A 24,254-nucleotide genomic window follows, 5' to 3' on the forward strand; every position below is an offset into this window, starting at 1 on the left:
TTCAACTTGTTTTTATTATTGCTTGTTAGCCGTCCTGAGCCCGGCCTTGGCTGGGGAGAGCAGGGTATAAATAAATTTTTTTTTTATTATTATTATTATTATTATTATTATTATTATTATTATTATTAAATAACTACTCTACCTTGCAACCCTTTTCATAGGCAGGTCTTCCCATTTTTAACTGTTACATAGCAGGCAGGATTTAATGAGGAATGGAAACAAGGCAAACTACTATCCCTCTCTTATGCATGGAGTTACCCAACACATATGCAACTTTGAAATGGTTAAATGAATGACAGCCAGCTTCACCGGACATCTGGGGAGCGTGGTGGTAATGCAGCCTAGTACTTAATGAATCAGTGGCCATCACTGGTTTTGAATTCAAAGGTCCTTGAACCGTGTTAGTCAAATTAAACCATCTGATGTATGGGAATGTGCCATGGACTTTCAAATGATACACTGTAGGACTCTTTAAATGGAACAAGACAAACACTAGCTGCTTATGCATGCAATCCCTAATGAATATTTGTCTTTCAAAATCCAAGCAGATCAAAAAGGTATTAATAAATCAGGCAAGGCTACCAAGTGCAGAAACTGTTTTCTTTGGCTGAAATTCTGGTGTTTTTCTTGCAGCAGTTTTCTGCTGCTGAGGTTCACTGCCAAAGCAAACTTTGCAAAGGAAGTTGTCTAAAATACATTTTTACACACACACACACACACAAAATCCATGTGTTTGCGTATCTACACTAGTAGCCTTCCTACACTAACGTATCATCTACCTTTTCACATGGTGATTAAATATGATCTCGATATCCCAATGTTTATCAGGGGACACACCAATACAACGAGTGGCCTCTTCGGAAAAATCAGGAAATAAAGTTTGGCTATGATAATTAACACAACTGCACTGTCAACCATTCACAGAAAGTTTATACAATGTAAAAAGCTGCAAACTAAAATATACACAAACAATGCTCCACTTTTTGATCATGTTGTTAAAGGACAATTGGGGTTTTGCAGTAGATAAGTTAATAATGTGTGAGTGCCCTATTGCTAGCCCATTATTGCAAGTACTAATTAAAATTAGGTGACAAAAAAAACCAATAGTTTTTACTATTTTGTTTTTCTAAATGCCACTTGATGCCATTAAAATAATTTCATTCCAAAACTGCGTTCAAAATCTCAGCTATTCTAGTAGCTATCCATTATCCTCAGCTATGTGAAGAATTTTCTTCTACAGCATTAGGGTATCAGTTGTCAACACTTCAGCTAAAATGTTTGCACCCATATAATGGAGTGTGTTATCATCTTGTTAAAACATCCTCTCCAGATTTATCTCTTAATGACCAATATATATTTAATGGTATTTTAAAACAGTCTCTGATCAGAAATATTTATTTCGTATACCAGCCTTCTCCCGTGCTCTAGAAGACCAACACAATTTTATCTTTCAAAAGGACACTTCCCACTTCCTCCCAACTAAAGTGTGTTAGAAGCTCAGATATATAAGTTAGGCACCAAATGGCTCATTAAACTGGGATTACAGTTACCAAAACCAAATGCCTAGTTGCTGTTTTGGGGCCAGACGGCTTGAAAATCGTATTTTTCAATACGCTTTTTTGGTTCCTGAAATTTATTCTGATTGTGCAGATATCACAGATAGAACTCCATAGATGTGTTGCTGGTGTGTGAAAACAGTCTGGATCCAAGGATCGCCAGGCAGGCACCTCCAGATGGGGGAGATGTCAGGCCCCATCCTGGTACCTGAGCATCTTCACTTGGTCGCAAGTGGCTGGTAAAAGATAAAGGTACCCCTGCCCGTAGGGGCCAGTCTTGGCAGACTCTAGGGTTGTGCGCTCATCTCACTCTATAGGCCGGGAGCCAGCGCTGTCCGCAGACACTTCCGGGTCACGTGGCCAGTGTGACAAGCTGCATCTGGCGAGCCAGCGCAGCACATGGAACGCCGTTTACCTTCCCGCTGGTAAGCGGTCCCTATTTATCTACTTGCACCCGAAGGTGCTTTCGAACTGCTAGGTTGGCAGGCGCTGGGACCGAACAACGGGAGCGCACCCCGCCTCGGGGCTGGTAGCCTGGTGCAAAATGCACCTGGCAAATTTTGAATGCTGAAGCTGAGTCTACTTGCCTACTAAGGTCTAGTATACCTGAAGGAGCGTCTCCACCTCCATCGTTCTGCCCGGACACTGAGGTCCAGCGCCAAGGGCCTTCTGGCGGTTCCCTTGCTGTGAGAAGCCAAGTTACAGGGAACCAGGCAGAGGGCCTTCTCGGTAATGGCACCCGCCCTGTGGAATGGCCTCCCACCAGATGTCAAAGAGAAAAATAACTACCAAACTTTTAGAAGACATCTAAAGGCAGCCCTGTTTAGGGAAGCTTTTAATGTTTAATAGGTTATTGTATTTTAGTGTTTTATTGGAAGCCGCCCAGAGTGGGCCGGGTATAAATAATAAATTATAATTATTATCATTATCATTATAGCAGGCTAGTAGAACCAGTCCTCACAAAAGGCTCTATCTAACGCAGAGAAATCAATTGCAAAGTCTTCTGTGGCAACATGTTACAGTATTTGGCTAAATCCTTTTCGTATCTCTACCCTATTCACTTCTCCTCACTCAACAGACTTGGAAAGCTACTTTCCCTATTTGGCGACAGGTTGTAGAGTTATCCAATTCCCTGCCAGATCACATGCCCACAGGTTTCATGGCAAGGTGAAAACCTCCAAACCTGACCCAATGCTAATTGTGGCATTTTCTAGTGACACATCCCAGTACGGTCAAACCTCGGTTCCTGAATGGTTCCGTTTTTGAATGTTTCGGTTCCCGAACGCCAAAATCCCGGAAGTAAATGCTCCAGTTTTCAAACTTTTTTCGGAACCAGAACATCCAACGCGGCTTCTACATGAGTGCAAGAAGTTCTGGCAACCAATCAGAATCTGCGCCTCAGCTGTCAAATGTTTCAGAAGTCAAACGGTCTTCCGGAATGGATGACGTTTGACAACCGAGGTTCAACTGTAATGCCGTCTTTTTATTACAGTGGTACCTCGCAAGACGAATGCCTCGCAAGACGGAAAACTCGCAAGAAGAAAGAGTTTTCCGTTTTTCGAGGTGCTTCGCCAGACAAATTTCCCTATGGGCTTGCTTCGAAAGAAGAAAGCCCATAGGGAAATCTCCGGGGACCTCTTTTAAAATGCTGGCGGTCGGGAGCAAAGACTTTTGCCCACCGCTGGCCTTCAGAAGAGGTCCTGGACCTCTTCTGAAGGCCGGCGGGGGGCAAAAGTCTTTGCTCCCCCCGCCTGCCTTCCCGGGATAGTGGAGAAGCGCAGCGCGTTTCTCCGCTATCCCGACGGCTTTTGAACGCAGGCGGGGGGGAGCAAAGACTTTCGCCCACCGCCGGCCTTCAGAAGAGGTCCTGGACCTCTTCTGAAGGCCGGCAGGGGGCAAAAGTCTTTGCTCCCCCCCGCCTGCCTTCCCGGGACAGCGGAGACTTCTCCGCTGTCCCGGGGCGATCTTAAAATGCTGGTGGGCGGCAGCGAACCCTTCACTGCCCACCCCCAGCATTTTAAAAGCCCCCGGGACAGCGGAGACTTCTCCGCTGTCCCGGGCGATCTTAAAATGCTGGGGGTCGGCAGCAAAGCCCTCCTGTCCCCGGAGCTTGCGGGGCGGGAGGTGGGGAGAAGGGCTTTTCTTCCCACCGCCAGCCTTCAGAACAGCCTTCTGAAGGCTGGCGGTGGGAAGAAAAGCCCTTGTTCCCCCCCCCCAGCCTTCAGAAGAGGTCGGGGGACAGACTGTCCCCGGACCTGGTCTGAAGGCGGTTTCCATAGGAACGCATTGATTGATTTTCAATGCATTCCTATGGGAAACCGTGCTTCGCAAGACAAAAAACTTGCAAGAAGAAAAAACTCGCGGAACGAATTAATTTTGTCTTGCAAGGTACCACTGTACACCGCATTTTGTTCTCATTTTCACAAAGCCTACCCGCAGAATGGGACGCGGGTGGCACTGTGGGTTAAACCACAGAGCCTAGGACTTGCCGATCAGAAGGTCGGTGGTTTGAATCTCCACGACGGGGTGAGCTCCCGTTGCTCGGTCCCTGCTCCTGCCAACCTAGCAGTTCGAAAGCACGTCAAAGTGCAAGTAGATAAATAGGTACCACTCTTGCGGGAAGGTAAACAGCGTTTCCATGCGCTGCTCTGGTTTTGCCAGAAGCGGCTTAGTCATGCTCCCTCGGCCAATAAAGCAAGATGAGCGCCGCAACCCCAGAGTCGGTCATGACTGGACCTCTAATGGTCAGGGGTCCCTTTAGCCTTTACCACCTGCAGAATAAACCGTCTTCCGACTGTGATTGCTCAATGACACGGTACATCAGTGACACACAGATGGGATCGTTCCAAGCTAACTACATTGGTCTCACCAAGTATCTGAAATTGAAAGTGCCAGTTAGAGGCTTCTTCATTCCACGTGGATCAGTCACTCCAACACTGTGCACAGAGACACATTAGATGTGCTGTGAGAGGACTGCGAGTGCAGTGGAAGAAAGATAATTAAACGTTCTTGTGAATCCAAAGCATCAACCAAGAGAAGCAGCTATATGTCTCTATGACTCCTTACTCAGTCCTTGCCTCCTTCCAAGTAGGCCTTCTTACAAAGAGTTAGGGTCTTTCCCATTTCTGCATTTGGTATGACAAAATTTTCAAGCGCTCCTAATAAGAGATGGAACAGAATTATCATGCTGTGGAAAAACCCAGCAACCCATTTTGCAACAAGCCGAACACTGCAACTTTTAGTATGTTGTCTGGGAATTTCAGCTGATATATAGCAGCTTACAGCTATTTCAGCCATTTCACATCAGCATACTGCGCAGATGCTGAAAACTGTGCAAAAAATTTCATTTCTAGGTTACCTGAAGAATCACCGTCTCCCTTAGAACATTGTGGAGAAGCCCTCAGTTATCACATATTTGTTCAGTTACAAATTTTTTTACTGTTTACAATTTCTTAGCACTGAAATATTTCTGCTTCACCGAGTGTTTTAAGGGAATTCATTTGATACTCCCAATCACTCAAATCTTCTGGACCTATAGAGCAAAAAAACAGATTTATCCAGGAGAAGTTGGGGAGTCAGCAAATCTGCTATAACTGGTACAGCTATGCACCTTTCCTTTTATATAATAATTTTTATTAAAATTTCAATTTTACAATTCCAAATAATTTTTTACAGACTTTAAAATATCCAGTGACTTCCCTTTCTTTTCTCTTTCCACGGTTCATTTTACATATCATACATCCCTGCATATATTACTATACCCATTCAAATCAGTTGTCCACTTTTACATCCATCAAAAATTATTTACTCTGTTGAATTTATCTAAATGCTGCCTGCATTTTCAGCTGTACACAGTCAATTTCCATATACTCAATAAATGTTTTCCAATTTTCTTTAAACGTATGTTCTTCTTGCTCTCTTATTCTATATGTTAAATCTGAAAGTTGTGCATATTCCGTCAATTTAAGTTACCAATCCTGTTTAATTGGGACCTCACTCACTTTCCATTTTGGGTCTAACAAAACATGGGCCACGGTTGTTGCATACATAAATAACCTTTTCTGACACCTGGGAATTTCAGTCTGGGTTATCCCCAACAAAAAGGAATCGGGTTATTTTTTTGGAAAATAGTTTTGAACATTTTTTCCAATTCATTATAATTTCCCAAAAGGCTTTTATCTTTTTACATGTCCATCTCATGTCCATCTCTACTTCTTTACATTTCCAACACATATTTGATTCTGTTTTATAAATCTTAGCCAACCTAAAGGTAAAGGGACCCCTGACCGTTAGGTCCAGTCGCAGACGACTCTGGGGTTGCTTTACTGGGACTCTCACTTTACTGGCCAAGGGAGCTGGCGTACAGCTTCCGGGTCATGTGGCCAGCATGACTAAGCTGCGTCTGACGAACCAGAGCAGCGCATAGAAACACCGTTTACCTTCCCGCCGGAGCGGTACTTATTTATCTACTTGCACTTTGACGTGCTTTCAAACTGCTAGGTTGGCAGGAGCAGGGACCGAGCAACGGGAGCCCACCCCATCGCGGGGATTCGCACCGCCGACCTTCTGATCGGCAAGTCCTAGGCTCTGTGGTTTAACCCACAGTGCCACCCATGTCCGAACCTACTCGGAGTTAAATACCATCAATGAATCATTTTCAAATAATTCACTTTCAGTGAATAGCATGCTGTAAACTTCAGGTCACTTTTTCTGGTATAGGTCTTTTCACGTGATTTCATATGCACCTTTCCAACTCACAATCAAGCAACCATGTTCACTGTTCTGAAATATTCAGGTTTGTTTTCACCAGGATGAGGAGAACATCTCTGACCCAGGGAACCAAATTCCTTAAGATTCCAGGATTCAGCATAACGTTTTATCAGCTCTGTCCATTGTCTACCCTGCTAGTACAATGCAGGCTTTTCATAATTCAGGTGGAGAGGGAAAGGAGGGGAGCAAATGAGCTTTAATTGCTGGTAGCCGATTAGGAGGAATTTTTTCATAACCAAGTTTCAACATATATGCCCTATTTACTCAGAATGCATGCTGAGCTCAGGTCCTTTGTATTCTGCTTTAAAAAAAGAATAATCTGAAGCAATAGCTCATTTTAACCATACAGTTATATATGTGCTACATATGAACATAAACTCCTTTTAGGCATTGCTGTATAAGCTTCTGAACAGGAAGTGTTAGGAAATAAATTAATCTAATCAATTTCATGGGGAGCTTAGCCGCAATCCTTTGAAGCAAAAGGCACATATTTTAAAATGAAGGAAAAACAGCATACTCGATGGTTCTACATAAAGAATTAAAAAGTCATAAAAACCTGGACCGTTATCAATCTATTGCATACATTGTAACTGGAGCTGAAATTGCTCACTAAGGAATTTCAGATTTTCACTTGAAACAAAGGCAATGCAAATGGCATTGTGTGGCTCCTTCAGAGCCTAGAATAACTTTCATTTGGGTATGCATATAATAGAATATCCTATTCTTACCAGTATGTTGGATAGTGAATTTGCAACAAACTAGTAGCCTTAAAGCCAGTCTCTATGCAAAACCTCAAAATGATGGTTCTATCTTGACAAACTTCTTCATAAAACAAATCACTGCAATAGGAGCACAGATTATTCTATCCATATTGTTTTATTCCCAGGTATTGATATAATAGACACTAAAAGCAAGATATCAAAGCTTGTAAGCTCCTGATAAGTGACTTCTTTCAAATGGAATCTCCAAGTCTCTTTTCTAGCAAAGGACGGGAGATTGAATGCTGGATAGTTGAGCTAAAGTGCAGAAAAGCTATTATCACAAAGACTTTTTGTGCTGACATAGGCAAGACAGTTTTGCAGTTTAGCAATGCCTACTTTATCTCCTCAGTTTCAAATCTAGTGCTTTCTTTCTAGTTAAAATGCATTTTTAACATGAATGTTTTTAATTCTATTTTGAACAAAACAGGATTTTATCTTACTAAGAAATTAGCACAACAGTCCTTCCCTAGGAGTTAAGTCTTACTGAAAACAATGAGGCTTACTTATGAGTTGACTGTACAGAAATTGCACTAACACGAGACCACCCCTGCCCCATTAATATTTTCATCTATAACCCCTCTTAATTGAATTCTTAAGTTTCAATGCCCAATAAAAGTGACTGATGTTTGGGAAAATATATTAATTGTAAATACTTCTACATTAGGACTACAAACTGGAACAAATGAAAGACTGTAGGATCAAATAGGCCTCAGACAAAGGAAACATCATATCTATGTTAATACAAGAAAACTGAAAGTACATAAATTCCATTTGAAAAAGACAAGAAAAAATAATTACCATAAAGCAGATGGTACGTGATAACAGTATTGCAAAATAAGAATTACCGTATTTTTCGCCCTATAAGACGCACTTTTTCCCCTCCAAAAATGAAGGGAAAATGTGTGTGCGTCTTATGGGGCGAATGCAGGCTCCTTGGCTTCAGCGATAGCAATGCGAAGCCTCTGAAGCCAGGAGAGTCTGCTCTTTGAGGCTGGCGGTGGGGGAAAGCAGCGCCTCCTCCATCGCCAGCCCCAGAGGATGGGGGGCAGCGGGAAGGCGAGCGACGCCTTAGCGCTGCTCCCCGACCTGGCTTTGAGGCTGGCGGTGGGGAAAGCAGCGCTTCCCCCATCGCCAGCCCCAGAGATTGGGGGTCAGCGGTAAGGCGAGCGACGCCTTCTGGCTACTCTCTGACCCGGCTTTGAGGCTGGCGGTGGGGAAAGCAGCGACGCCTTCCCGCTACTCTCCAACCTGGGTTGGAGGCTGGCGGTGGGGAAAGCAGCGCTTCCCCCATCGCCAGCCCCAGAGATTGGGGGCAGCGAGAAGGCGAGCGACGCCTTCCCGCTACTCTCCAACCCTCCTGTGGGCTTTTGCGGGAGATGGGTAATTCCCCCACCTCCCGCAAAAGCAGGCAAAAGCCGCGTGCTCTTTAAAGGGGCTCCCGGCTTTTGCTGGCTTTTCTAGGAGGTGGGGGAATTCCCCCACCTTGTAGAACAGCCCCTAGGAGCCGCGCACCCTTTAAAGAGCACCCGCTCTTGGGGGCTTTTCCCCGAGGAGGGAGAAGGGACTGACTGGCCGAGTCTGTCCCTTCTCCCTCCTGTGGGCTTTTGCGGGAGATGGGGGAATTCCCCCACCTCCCGCAAAAGCTGTACGCTCTTTAAAGGGGCTCCACGGCTTCTGCTGGCTTTGAAGAGCGCGCCGCTCTTGGGGGCTTTTCCCCGAGGAGGGAGAAGGGACTGACTGGCCGTTTCAGTCCCTTCTCCCTCCTGGTCGAAAAGCCCGTAGGAGTCGCGCACGGCTCCTGTGGGCTTTTGCGGGAGGTGGGGGAATTCCGCCACCTCCCGCAAAAGCAGGGAGAAGGTCTTGGAGTAGCACACAGGTTGCGTGCAGCCTGTCCGCTGCTCCCAGAGCTGCGGGGGGAAATCATATTTTTTTCCTTGATTTCCCCCCCTGAAAACTAGGTGCGTCCTATGGGCCGGTGCGTCCAATAGGGCGAAAAATATGGTATCCTGCAGGGGCTCAGGTGTATTGGTATTAGAATTTTTCTTGGTGGGGCTATTTTAACTTAAAAGGTAAAGGGACCCCTGACCATTAGGTCCAGCTGCAAACAACTCTGGGGTTGTGGCGCTCATCTCACTTTACTGGCCCAGGGTGCCGGTGTACAGGTTTGGGGTCATGTGGCCAGCATGACTAAGCTGCTTATGGTGAAACCAGAGCAGCGCACGGAAACACTGTTTACCTTCCCGCTGGAGCAGTACCTATTTATCTACTTGCACTTTGACATGCTTTCAAACTGCTAGGTTGGCAGGAGCAGGGGCCAAGCAACGTGAGCTCACCCTGTCGTGGGGATTCGAACCGCCGACCTTCTGATCGGCAAGCCCTAGGCTCTGTGGTTTAGACCACAGCGCCACCCGCGTCCCAAATAAGGAAGGATCGTTGCAGGTTATTAGCAATTGGTTTATGTGTTTTATTTTAATTGTATAGTTTTTTGATTTTGCATGTATGTAATTCTGCCCTGGGACTTTGAGAATGACTGATTATAAATATGGTGAGATGGCTATTGTGAAGATTGCATGGGAAGGAGAGAACTATGTGTGCCATATTTTAAAAATGTGTCATTGTGCTCTGGCATAAAAATTGGGTTTGTTTTGGAAAAGCTCATATACTGCTCTTCCTTTTCACTTATACTGATGATTTAATCCAGCAAAAATAGCAGTGAAGTTCAACTGCCTGTGTGATGACTACAGCTAGCATGATACAAGCAAAGCATTGTTGATGGGCAGCTACTCATACGGTAAAAAATGGAAAGATAAAATGTGGGTACGTGGACTAATGGGTCAAGGAAAGGATACTTATTACTCAAAGGAAATGTTTCATTGGCAAAGGATAATGTAAGGATGTTTGTGGCTATGGCTTACATTAGTGGGAAAATAAGAAGATTTCTCCACTGTATAGCATGACTTCCTAACCTACAAAAACGTCTTTCAACACCTTTGTAAACCATGAAAGGTATGAATAGTCTTGGTTATGAGTCCTGAAGAGTAACTGCCTATCAGCACACTGCATAAATGAACTGTGCAGAAGCGATATGGGGCAATCTCAGGATGGAGAAGAAAAACCTATTCAAGAATGCAATTTTCGATCTAAAGAATATGTCATTTCACGCTGAATACAAAAGTACAACCACTACCTAAGCCTGCAGACCACAGAAGGGGCCCAATCCACGGCCAATTTAAGTACAGTGGTACCTCGGGTTTCAGACGCTTCAGGTTACAGATTCCGCTAACCCAGAAATAGTACCTGGGTTAAGAACTTTGCTTCAGGATGAAAACAGAAATTGTGCAGCAGCAGCGCAGTGGCAGCGGGAGGCCCCATTAGCTAATAATAATAATAATAGTAATAATAATAAATAAAGCTAAAGTGGTGATTCAGGTTAAGAACAGTTTCAGGTTAAGAACAGACCTCCAGAACGAATTAAGTACGTAACCAGAGGTACCACTGTACTACTACTCTTTATTGGTTTTTCAAAAATATATATTATCAGTGACTTTGCACATAAATACACAAAATGTTCAACAGCTGTAACTCCCATGGTCTTAGGCAGTTCAAAATTATTGCATATAGGTATGCCAACCAGGATAACATCTGAAAATAAATTGTAAGTATAAAATATACAATAAAATAAAAATAAAGGGGGAAAATTAGTCCCATCAACTATACTATGAAACTAAACCAAAATTCTATCTACCAAGTAATTCATTCTTCTCACATTTCTGGATATGGTCAACTCACAATGAGTGTCAAATTCACACAGTATCTCTTGCAAGTACCGCCTGATGCAGTGAGAATCTGGCTGCAGTGATTAAAATTGCTCAGCTTGTTAGTTTGACAGAGTGATGCTACTTAATAATGGCATGACACATTCATGGAAACTACAGCAGAGGTTTTCAATGCATATTATCAGCTTAAATTCAGCTGAAGGCACACCTCCTTTTAATCAGAAACATAGAAAGACCGCTTTACAACAACTTTCCCCCAAACCCCCATCACTTATTCCAAAATGGAAACCTATTATTCAAGCTCCACATGGGCTCCTATTTCGTTATGACTGTATTTCACTCAGTTATCTGCTAAAAAATATCACACCTTGCCTTCAGGCTTTGGCAGAAGGGAAAGGTATTCAGTTAATAAGGGCCTGGAGGTTTTACAAGACAAAGAGAGTCGGGTCAGAACAGTCTACTAAAAATTTATAACAGACAAATTATTAGATCTTTGGCTGGAACCATAGCTGCATTTATAGTTAATTAAACAGACACTAATGGTGCAACTTTCATAAACTCTTTTTGGTATCTGAAGAAGTGTGCATACACACAAAAGCTCATACCAATAACAAACTTAGTTGGTCTTTAAGGTGCTACTGGAAGGAATTAAATAAATAAATAAATAAGCCAGCCATTAATTCAGCAGAAGCCCAAGTGACTGCCGCAACAGACCTTTCAGCAAGAAAATATACATAAAAACATAAATTAAATATAAAAACATAGATTTAAAATATACAAAAAATAGAATAAACTAGGGGCTACTTAAACCTCTGCTTGCTTCACTTACCAATACTGCCCACTCCATCCCTAAACCTCCCTCCCTCAACACCCAATTTAACCCCACTCAACCCTCCCCTTTTCCACTTCATGCTGTAGCCAATCAGGCTGAAGAGGTGGCCCAGCTGCAGCATCATTGCAAGAAGGAGGTCAGAAGCAGCTGGGGATTATGAGGCCAGCCGGCCACTGCCTCTAACTGGTTTCCCCTTTCCCATGCTGTTCCTCCTCGCAGGCTGACTCTTCATCCTCATCAGCGGCAAAAGGAGAGGATTCCCCCAGCTGGCTGAGGAACAGGGTGACCAGCAGTGGTACCTGCTAGCCAGGGGACCTAAGTGCTGGGGGCAGAGGCCCCAGAGCTGGCAGGCAGGAGCCAGCAAAGCAAGCAGGCTACTGGGGGAGGAGGCTGCTGCAGCCTATTCAGGATCTACCTCCCCGCAGATCAGCTGGGCCACCCATCCACATTGACTCTTGTCACATTGTAGTTCACACTGCCACCTCTCTGTGGCAAAGCAAACTGCAGCGCGACAACATGCTTATACTTTTATTATAGGTACAGATAGATAATTTCCACCTATCATCCATCTTCCATCTTTAGTGAAGGAAATACTGTTCTGCACATTTTGCATTTATACACTTAGCAGTATGCCATGATCAGCAAATGTATCATCCATGTTGCTATAGGCACACATGCAATCGAAGGCAACAAAGATTCAAACTTATCTAGGGCGTACTCAGAACACACACTGATTTCTTTGTGGATAATGTACTGAGCACATTAAAAACATCGCTAATGTTTTTGCATTTCATTTTCCTCCTTCTAATTTAAAACAAACAGGGCTGCATCCAACAATGTCTCAACAGCACAAGGACTTCTGTCTGTGCAACAGGACTTCATCTCCTATTCTTCTAGTGCCCCCCAAATCTATTCTGGGACCTCCGACATCTGGCGGAGCAGATTTGGGGTGTGCGCAGGGATAGGAAGTTCTATTGCACCGGCAGAACTCTTGCAGCAAGATAACTTCATTGGCCGCAACCTGCAATTTCCTTGATTATTCTCTTTGGATTGTCTTCACCACACATCTAAATGTGTATTTGGTGCATTTGGTTCACATCCCAGTGAGCATAGAAACCCAAACCCTGGCCAGGAAGCAGAGGAATGATGGAGTGGCATAACCACTGGCACATCCAAAGCCTCCAATGGCAATGCTAGGCTGGTGCAAAAATTGGGACAGAAGGGGGAACCCACCAGCCAGGAGCTGGTGTAACAATTAAGCCCACTGCTGTTAAACAATGGCAATACAGCTTGGAATCCAGTCAAACCAGGCCAGCTCATCCCTCCCTGTCACTACCTTGGAATTTCTGCAGGCTATTCTGGTGGGACTTCCACACACACCATCCTTTGTGGATGAGTGAGTGTGCAGCCAGTAGCTAAAAGGAGCTGCTCTGAGTTGGGCAGAAGAAGATCTCTGCCCCATCCTCATGTTCCTACATGGCAGATTGGGCCTCTAAGACTTCCATATGGATCTACATATGGATCCTTGACAGGGCACCTCAAGGATGGAGGCCCAATGCAGACTTGCAGGCCACCCTATCTGGCTCTTGGGATGCTCTACAGATGAGACACTGTCCCAAGAAGCAGCTCTTACAAGCCCCACTGTGCTTGTCCTGGAGGGTTACCGGGCAGCGTGGTCCGAGTCCAGTCCGAGGTCAAGGGTGTGGTATGGAGGCTGTCCATCAAGGCTGAAGCTGGGTCCAAGGCAAGAAGTCGGGTGGGGTCAGGAACTCAGGCAGAAGAGCAGGACAGGGTGCAGGCAGGAACAGGTTACCAACAATGTTGCTCACGCAACCTGGGACTGGGCTGGCTGGCTTTTATCTGCTCTGAGGCATAGGGCGGCCCCGGTCCACAGATGACTCACCTCTCCTGGCCTGGAGGCGAGCACTCCTCCTGCGAGAACTTAGTTCCCTCCTCCTCTCTGCCCTGAGCCTCTGCAGCTCAGGAGACGCTGAAGGGTTACTGGACCCAGAGGCAACCTCACCTTCTCCTGACGGGGCTGAGAGTGGAGCACCTGCAGGCAATGGGTCCTCGATCACCTCCAGAGCCAGAGCAGATTCAGCTGGTGCCTGCTCCTGAGGATCCGGCACAGGTGAGGACCCTTGAGGCTCAAGCCCCAGCCCCGGCTCAGCTGGGGACTCCTGTGCAGGCTGGGATTCCTCAGGTTCAGCCTCTGAATCTGATTCCCAGGCCATCACACCCACTTTGCATCCTCCTGGCTGGAATGAGTCCCTTGAACTCTGACAATCCTTCTTCTTTGCCAGGACGGAGAGTAAGGGAAGACGTGTGAGCGCGAAGAAACTAGCCTAGCGGAACAAAAGTAGCATTCACTTATTGCTCTGCTCACTTTTGCCTCAGTCCCCACCCATGTGGCGCTTGGGCTGACAAAAGTTCCCTATCCTTATTTACGAGATGACGCCCCTGACTTTCATTCCCCCTGCTCAGGGAGGTGTGTTGATAGAAAAGCAAGAAAACAGAACCCCGCTCCCCGTCTTCTCTCGGCCACAGTTATTTTCATAAGCCGCAGGTTCAGCCTGAAATAATCCATAAGGGGATCCGAGGTTTCAAATTTTCCACTTTACAAAACAGTTAGCCCCTTGTGTAAATACTGCAAGAACCACCACCACATTTTTTGATCAGGCAGACGGCGAAAACAAGGCTAAGCATTTTGTTATCATGCAGCTACATAGGGCAGTATAGGAAACTGGCGGACATTTTTTTTCATGAAATCAAACATCCTGTGATTGAAGTTTTGTACAGCTCTTTAAAAAAGATAAAGGCAGTGCTTTTAGAGTTTTAAGTGGACCAAGCTACTCTCCCACTGCCTCAACAGCCATAAATTTTACACCTTTCCTTCCCTCCCGCCCTTTGCCTTGTTCCTGTACAGACTTCAGATGAGAGCCAACAAAAGTCACAGCATGGAATTTTGACCTGCCTGAATACACAAGCGCTTCTGGATGGCTTTGCTAGCTCATATAAACGTTACTCGTACCTTACAGGATCTACCACAGTGGTTAATATCTGGATTGCTGCTGAGATTAATGCTTAACATCCTCAAACGACAAGGATATCTTTTAAAATATATATCTCAATGTAACCATGTGCATAGTTTAGATAAAAGTAGGAAAACATTTGAGATTTGTTTTTGCCAGGAAACATACACAAGGAAAATCTTAAGTATCTAGAGTAATAGTGTGGTAGTGCAACTGAACTCAAGATTTGTGGTATCTAGACATTATGGACAGAGGTTATTGATTAGATGAGCATGCTAGTATCCATACCTGCAGGTAATTTGCTTCTGGGTTATATTAACTATTAGGTAAAGGGGCCCTGATCATTAGGTCCAGTCGTGACCGACTCTGGGGTTGCGCCGCTCATCTCGCTTTACTGGCCGAGGGAGCCAGCATACAGCTTCCGGGTCATGTGGCCAGCATGACTAAGCCGCTTCTGGCGAACCAGAGCAGCGCACAGAAACGCCGTTTACCTTCCCGCTGGAGCGGTACCTATTTATCTACTTGCACTTTGACATGCTTTTGAACTGCTAGGTGGGCAGGAGCAGGGACTGAGCAATGGGAGCTCACCCCATCGCGGGGATTCGAACCGCCGACCTTCTGATCGGCAAGTCCTAGGCTCTGTGATTTAACCCACAGCACCACCCGCGTCCCATATATTAACTATTACATTTCTGCTAATTAAAAGCATGTTTACATTCCCACGTAGGATAAAGGCAGCATATTCCACAATACGCAGTTAAAAGTCACTCAATGTTTCTACTCAGCGGAGAGTGACAGCCACATCTGGAAACTGCGGCAACAGCAGTCCATTTCAGAATTACCACTGAATGGCCGTGCCTTCACTATCCGAAGCAGCAAAAAAGCCGGCAGCAGTTTTCTATACCTGGCCATTGAAAAATGTTGCTATTGGGAAGTTCAGTTCTCATCTAAAAAGAAATGCAACGTAGTTTTTCTTACAAACTGTAAAGCTATTTCGGCTGCATCAATATCCTCAACATGCTTGTTGATTAACCGTTTCTCTAAATGTCAGTGTTTTGGCCAAAACTTTCATTAAAAAACTGTAGCTTGTCTGTGCTTACAAATGGTTTGCCTCCAAGAGCTCTGTGTGAGTAAGCATCAGACGCATTTCAAAGCGTGGAACGGAAACATCCTTTAGCCCTAGTTGTAACTGAGTTAGGGCCATGGTATAAAAATGAAGGGAGGCAATTTCAGCCACATCCTTTCTGTGTTTTACAACCTTTGCCCCACACTAAGAGAAACAGTCGTTAAAGACCCACCTTAGAAATAAAACGAAAGACCACCTTCTGTCTGCAAGTAGCTTTCATCATGGGAAAACTTAATGATGGTTCCTCTAGCAAGCTATTTATTGCTTGGCTCCAGACAGTATAAACTGTCTATGAATGAGGCTGCAAGGGAGTTAAAACTTACTCAGCTTTTGAGCACCCTGTGAAATCCCACCAGATTTCTAGCAACGTATTTATTCTCAACAACTCCTTTATGCGATGGGATAATTTTAATTTACCTCTTCTGGCCAATAGGTGCCATTAAAAAACAAATTCTGCTGAAATGTAGCCTGTCTCTGCAGCACGAGTTTTAATCAGCATTTTACACTGGTCAGAGCGGCAAAGAAAATTGCCGGGTGCATAACCTTTAGCGTCATTTTTAGATGTTTAGCGTTAAAAAAAGGTAGCGTCTGAATCTTCTCTCTAAAAATATTTAATTTTAAAAGGGTAAGTAATACGTAACTTCTATAAGTCTTTTTAAAGCAACATTAGAAAGTTATTTCTTGAAAATAAAAATCAAGAGCAGTAAAAGTGATCTAGAACTATCCTTTATCTTAAAAACAAAGTATTTCTGCTATTAACAAGGCCTTGTAGCTCATAAGTCTTCAAACACTTAGGATGCAACCCCACACCCCCTTACTTGTGAGTAACCCCCACAGAACACAAATGAGACTTGTTTCTGAATACACATGTATAAGGACTGCACTGTAAATCTATTAATTACTTTATCTTTTCCTAGCACAATACGTGCCTCCAGATCAGAATCAGACCACCACAGTTACGCCCTCCAGCCTTTCAACCCCTCAGAAGGGTCAACCACAAATAAGAAAATTAAAAAAAGACCATGCCTTCAATTCTTTCGTTTTAAAACTTTGAAGGTGCTCTGCATTAAATCCCCTGGGCCTATTTGTCTGCAATTTGGCAGGTTTGAGCTGCTCTGGAAGGGCTCATGTGTCTGTAAATTTCATCCACTTTGGCCAAAATGTGAAAACACACACACACACATATATATGTATATCTTGCCAATTTAAATAAGCCCAGGGCAGGAAAAACAGAAAACACCTAAAAGCAATTCCAACACAGAGGAATTTTGGGAAAGATCTGTACTTTAAAAAGGGTTGTAGGAAGACAAATGTCTTCAGTAAGTGCTGAAAAGATAGCAGACACTTTTCCTCTCTAATATTTAATGGGAGGAGATTCCAAAGGGTTGGGACCATACCACTAAAGGCCCAATTCCTGGACTGTGTGAAATGGACCACATGAGAAGATGGTACCTGCAGGAGTTCCTCACCTTAGCTGGATGTATCAGTTGGATATATACAGGATGAGACAATCTTTCAGGTATCCTGGTTCCAAGCTATACAGGACTTTATAAACCCAAACTAGCACACTGAACTTAGCCTGGTATGGTGAATAATAATTATTATTAATAATAATAATTTTATTGTTTATACCCCACCCATCTGGCTGGGTTGCCCCAGGCACCCTGGGCGGCTTCCAACACACACAAATACATAATAAAATATCTAAAATATCAAGAACTTCCTGATACAGGGCTGCCTTCAGGTGTCTTCTAAAACTTGTATAGTTTTGTTGTTTCTTTCTTCTTTTTTTGTAAGGAATAGCATACAGTGGTACCTCGGGTCACATGCGCTTCAGGTTACATACGCTTCAGGTTACAGACTCTGCTAACCCAGAAATAGTACCTCGGCTTAAGAACTTTGCTTCAGGATGAGAACAGAAATTGTGCTCAGGCGGCACGGCGGCAGCAGGAGGCCCCATTAGCTAAAGTGGTGCTTCAGGTTAAGAACAGTTTCAGCTTAAGAACGGACCTCCGGAACGAATTAAGTACGTAACCAGAGGTACCACTTTATTATATATTTTATCTATTGAATAATTTTGAAGAGAAATATAAAAGAGCACAACCCACTTTTAAGATGCTGTTAAAATGTGCTAAGTGTTGTTTCTAAATATAAAAAGCTATAAAAGTTTATTTTGTCCTGGGCTGCTCAACAGGGCAGTTTATTTGTCTAATTCATAGCCTGCTTTGAATCTGGTGCTTCCCAGGATCTTATGCTCACTTTTCTGGGAGTAAGGCTGCCATCTTTAATCCCATTCACCTGGGGATAAATCCTACAGAATTTGAGTGGGTGGTTAGGATTGTGCTGCAAATCAATGGGATTTATTTTTGAACAGATATAGGATTATGTTAATCTCTCTCCCTCTCTAATCCTATTTTGTAAAGCAATTAAAAACTATTCTGCAGTGACCAGCTGATTTTGACAATAAACTACTATATGTGGTGCACGTATATTTATACCTTCAGGGTTGGCAAGATTTTTGCTTTGTTGTAAAACATCAGGACTGTAGTGTTGCAGTTAAAGGAAGAGGAGGGATGCCTTTCTGCCTTTGTGCATGCTTATTTTTCTTTACATGAATGTTTTTTGGGTTTTTTTGACAGGAATGGAATTATATATTTACATCTTGCATTTCCTCCCAGGAGCTCAGGGCTGTGTGCATTGTCTTGCCTTTACCCCTTTTCACCTTTTTAACAGTCCAATAAGTTAACCTAGGCAACCTCCAAGGGCCTTCTGGCGGTTTCCTCGTAGCAAGAAGTGAAGGTACAGGGAACCAGGCAGAGGGCCTTCTCGGTGGTGGCACCCGCCTCCCGTCAGATGTCAAGGAGCTTCACAATATTCCAAAATACCTGAAGGAGCGTCTCCACCCCCATTGTTCATCCCAGACACAGAGGTCCAGCACCGAGAGCCTTCTGGCGGTTCTCTCATTGCGAGAAGTGAAGGTACAGGGAACCAGGCAGAGGGCCTTCTCGGTGGTGGCACCTGTCCTGTGGAACGCCTTCCCAGCAGATGCCAAGGAGATGAAGAACTATGACTCTTCTAAAAAGACTTTTCAGGTGTCTTCTATATCTGAAGTTGGCCCTATATAGGGAAGCTTTTAGTGTTCAACTGTTTACTATGGTTTTATAAATTGTTGGAAATGGCTGGGACAACCCAGTCAGACGGGTAGCATGAAGAAGAAGAAGAAGAAGAAGAAGAAGAAGAAGAAGAAGAAGAAGAAGAAGTTGTTGTTCTGTGGGGGTAATACTGGGCCAGGAAACCTTGTTGGCTTTGTTGCTGTGCCCATATCGCATATATCACCAAACAAGATTTGTGTGTCCTTCAATTTCTATGTAAATCAGCCTTTTGGACAATTAGAACTTTTCACTGAACTGGAAGCTTATTTAAAAACGTCAATATTCCACCTGTCACTCAGACATCCAAGGTAGCGTGCAACAAATACAGTGATACCTTGAGTTACAGACGCTTCAGGTTGCGGTTTTTTTGGGTTACGGACCGCCGAAACCCGGAACTACTGGGTTACTTCCGGGTTTCAGCAGTCGCACATGCGCAGAAGCGCTAAAACGCGATTTGCTCATGCGCAGAAGCGACAAATCACAACCTGTGCATGCGCAGACGCGCCGCTGCGTGTTACGAATGCTGCGGGTTGCGAACGTGCATCCCGCACAGATCACATTCGCAACCTGAGCGTCCACTGTACTACTTCAAAGGCAGCACTAATCCAAAAAAGTGAGCATAACCATGTCAAATTCAAACAGCTCTCCTCACATACACTAGATGGGAACACCCACGTCAGCACAGCTACCCGAATACCAGTGAATAATAATAATAATAATAATAATAATAATAATAATAATAATTTATTATTTATACCCCGCCCATCTGGCTGGGCCTCCCCAGCCACTCTGGGCGGCTTCCATAGAAACCAAAAATACAGTAAAATATCACACGTTAAAAACTTCCCTGAATAATGGAGCCAAACAAGCCTGTTGGGAAAGGGAATTCCAGAGCCTAGGAACAACAGGAGAGAGCTCCTCCAGACAAGCTATTTCTCCTTTATCCACCCTGCGTGCACAAAGCTTACACAGAGGTTAGATTATAGCCACTCAGTACTGAACATTTGTTCCAATTTGTTTGTGATGTTACATGAACATGATCAATCGTTCTGATTTCCTTGTGGGATGCTTATATGTTTTCCTGTTGGTCATTTGTTCATCCCACACTTTCCAGTTGTGTTGCTAGGGCAGCAGAGTACTTTAATACACTGTAATTGCACAAACCTAAATTTCCTGCAGGGACGCAGGTGGCGCTGTGGGTTAAACCACAGAGCCTAGGACTTGCCGATCAGAAGGTCGGCGGTTCGAATCCCCACGACAGGGTGAGCTCTCGTTGCTCGGTCCCTGCTCCTGCCAACCTAGCAGTTCGAAAGCACGTCAAAGTGCAAGTAGATAAATAGGTACCACTCCGGCGGGAAGGTAAACGGCATTTCCATGCGCTGATCTGGTTTGCCGGAAGCGGCTTAGTCATGCTGGCCACATGACCTGGAAGCTGTACGCCGGCTCCCTCCACCAATAAAGCGAGATGAGTGCCGCAACCTCAGAGTCGGCCACGACTGGACCTAATGGTCAGAAGTCCCTTTACCTTTAAATTTCCTGTGCTTCAATCCCTTCTACAAAGTAAGTACCGAAAGTCCGCTTGAAGCACTCTGGAGATTCAGAAAGTGCTATATAACTTCTAAATATTACAACTATCAACTTTTTAAAAAGCAACAACCAGGAAAATCATCTAGTGCTACAAGCATAGGGGGGGAAATCACCTAGTCTACTTTCCTAATGCAAAGACCCACCAACCCCACAAAGACTACACATTACACACCAAATTACACTTTCATAAGCAAAAAAAAGAGACAGCACAGGAGGTCACCACAGAACTTTTTTGTAGAGCAAATAGTGTGGATGACTAAAGTAGGCAAGCAAATTTACAGAACTCAAGTCGGGTGAGACTTGGCAACTCACTAAATATAATCATCTCCTTTCTGTCATAAAGAACACCTTACAACCCTGAAGTCTATGAAATGTATTCCTCTACCAGACAACCATCTGTTCAGAGATTCGTGCTAAAGTACATGTAACGCTTAAAATATATTCTGCTGTTTACATTCATTTCACACTATCAAGTATCTAAGAGCCAATTTATATTTCCCACACAAGCATGAACTTCAGAAGTATGAATCCCAACACATTGCTGAATTTTACTTTGTGATGTAATGCAAGTTCAACACTCATTAATACTAGCACCAAATTATGACTTATCAGTCAGAACAGCTTAAGCCCACAGTGTCAACTGGACGCACAATACTGTTCTAGACCATATGCATATTCATCTTTAAGTTACCAAGCTGAGATAAGTGATGAACACACTTCTATGAATAGGTCTTGGAGGGACCCCTAGCAATTAATGGTATCTTAAGCATACGTGGGCAAGCAATTAGCATCTTGGCTAAGAACGAGCCGTTGCAATCATATACAAACTTACACATCTCTTTCCCATTCAAAGCCGATTTTCAATGTATTATCCCTTTGCATGCATCAATTAGTATATGCTATTTTCCTGGCAGCGAGAAGCAATCACATTGAACGGCCTCCGTTAACGCACATTTCTGCAGTGTTATTAATAAAGCAACAATAAACTGATGCAACTCCCGAGAGGGTAAAAAATGAAATCAGCCAAAGCATCTGCAAATGAAAGTGTGCCTACAGCCAATTTCCATGGTTTTGAATAACGAAACAGAACCTGCAAGCACACGGTGCTGTTCAACTAAAACTGCACAGAGTAGACCCAATTAAATTAATGGACCTACCCCTTCTCTGAGTAAAACTTAGTTTGATACCACCTATTATGTACATCCTTTTCTCTCTCTTTTTTTTTAAGGGATAAACTGAGGAAGGGATAATAGCCATATAAAAGCCTTACTTCAGATTTCGAGGACATGTTCTCCTCCATATCGGAATCGTTAGGATCCACAATATCATCAAAGGGGGGTAATGTGGTTTTCTTCTTTTCCAGTGTCTCACTTTCCATTTTGACTTTCCCAATCTTAAACTGAGATTTATCCTTTGTCTGTTTTCTGTCCGCTGTGGAACAAGTAAGTATCAGTGGGGGAGCACTGGAAAAACTCTTAAATAAAGCCTCCGAGCCACTTTTCCTCTTCTTTTTGGCTGCAAGATCCTCAGAATCCATCCCCGGAGGCCTTTTCGTGGGGGCTTTCTTCTCTTGTTGCTGTCCACCTGCTATGGTAAGGATGTTGTTTTCGGATTTTGGCTCCTTTGACATGGGTTTGGGTTCCTTGAAGGCCATTTTAGGAACAATTTTTTCATCCTTTAGTGGTTTGTTTTCTTTGGGTTTTTTGGAGGACTCTTTGGAAGATTTGTTATGTTCCCTGGAAGGTTCTTTGAAGGCACTTTTATGTTCTTTCGAGTCTTTAGAAGGTTTCTCCTTGTGCTCCTTAGTTAATTTATGGGGCTTTGAAAAACTGTTGCTGCTGCTGCTGCTGCTGCAAGTGCTTATAATCTTACTTGGGTCCTGCAACAATGGAAACCACAAGGTTAACTTTATTATTATTATTATTATTATTATTATTATTATTATTATTATTATTTTATTATTTATCTGTTGCTCATCTGTCTGGGTTGCCCCGGCTACGAGGCCCCCAACAAAATATTAAAAACAAAATAAAATATCAATCATTAAAAACGTCCCAGGGCTGCCTTCAGATGTTTCTAAAAGTCAAATAGTTGTTTTTCTGTTTGACATCTGGTGGGAGGGTGTTCCATAGAAAGGAATTTTTGCCTTTGTATTTATCTACAAAGTATTGTATTGTATTGTATTGTATTGTATTGTATTGTATTACTACTGCTTACCACAATGTGAGCGAAAATACTATGAACAGCAAAATAGATATTTAAACAACAACAACAACACTATTTTATCTAACAGGTTGGTGTTGTTAAATCATAAAGTAGATACAGCAAATAGGAACCCAGCACTCCTTAAATGGAATGTTTTATTTTGAGTTTTAGTTAACCTGCTAGATACCCTCCAAAGTGAAAGTTAGGAGGGTTTTCCTCTTATTGCCAAACATTTTTAAAAGGCAAAATCTAGCATGAAGTAAACTGAATTCCTTTGAAACCAATGAATTAGAATACAGCTCTGAATCTTTAATCCTATTGCTAAAATTGTGCACTTAAACTACGTGACCAGATATGACATAATTTGTCATATTTGTGGGGTGTCTACTGGAATGAATCCTATAGATGGCGTAACACATACACATAAGACCAATTCGAGGGAACTGACCCTCTTTGCAACCTCGTGATTGTAGTTCATGAGATCCTCGTGCAAGTCGAATGGACAATCCATTGCATTCAATCACCATAACCACGCAGATAAAGTCACGGAAGAATTCGAGTAACTCGTGCATGTGTGCAAGATATTATATAATAAAGAGTTAATTCTTGGTTTGCTTTCTTCATCAACCACTTGCAGAGCCAACCATGAGAAAAAGAGCTGGGCCATGCAACACACTGACAAAGCCACTTCCGACATAAGGAGGAGGTGGTATTGCAGGCTCACGCCCCCAACAATCACGCGGGGCTGAAGTCAGTCCCGCGCGACCAGGGGAATCCTCGGGCCGCATCAGCTGGCTCCGGGGGCGTGGCCTGGGTCATTTAAGCCTGGCGTGGCCCCGGGATCTCCCCTTTTCGTCCTTGCCGCAGATTCGGTTTCCCACGCACCCACCCTCTAGCTTTTCTCTCTGACCTCGCTATGGACTTCGGTTGGTCGCCGTCAAGGGGCCTGGTAGGAATTTTTTCCACTTGGTAAATTGGCACTGGCCATTTGGTTTTTCGCCTACCCCGTAGCAAATCGTCACAACTCATTGGTTTTGGCGGGTAGGGGTATTATTATGTAGATGGGTCAAGGGGGGAGGAGCGCCATCACCTCCCCCAAATATTTAAGGGTAGTCCGGTAAAGGATTCCGGGGGGCGTTGCCTCGTCCAAAACCTATGGAGGCCAGGGCCTAAAGCACGCCCCCGAGCGGTGACCCCTCGGGGAGTTCCTAGTCATGTGCATCTCAGGGCTCCCCCTGCTGGTGTTAACCCATTCCGGTTTTCATGCTAACAGGCTGAAGCCGGATAGTCTGATAGGACCAATGCCTAAAGCCAACACCACTCTTACCTGTAACCAATAAAGTTGTGGCCAATTTTTGCCCATTAACCTAAAATAATGGTGCCCTATTTATTCCAACTGGTGGGAGGTGGGAATTGCAACACAATACACCTCCTAGGAACCAAAGAAACCATTGCAT

General features: G+C 44.0%; 1 protein-coding gene across 5 annotated transcripts in view; it reads right to left on the minus strand.

Annotated features, from left to right (window-relative positions):
- MLLT3 (MLLT3 super elongation complex subunit) overlaps positions 1-24,254 on the minus strand; it is a 117,677-nt gene that overhangs the window by 26,628 nt on the left and 66,795 nt on the right. For all 5 annotated transcript variants that reach the window (XM_053371821.1, XM_053371817.1, XM_053371822.1 and 2 more), the window contains one exon: positions 21,863-22,471. In XM_053371821.1, coding sequence (XP_053227796.1) covers positions 21,863-22,471 — 609 coding nt within the window. The remainder of the gene's footprint in view (positions 1-21,862; positions 22,472-24,254) is intronic.

The sequence above is a fragment of the Podarcis raffonei genome, chromosome 17 (genome assembly GCF_027172205.1).
Source record: "Podarcis raffonei isolate rPodRaf1 chromosome 17, rPodRaf1.pri, whole genome shotgun sequence".
NCBI lineage: Eukaryota > Metazoa > Chordata > Lepidosauria > Squamata > Lacertidae > Podarcis > Podarcis raffonei.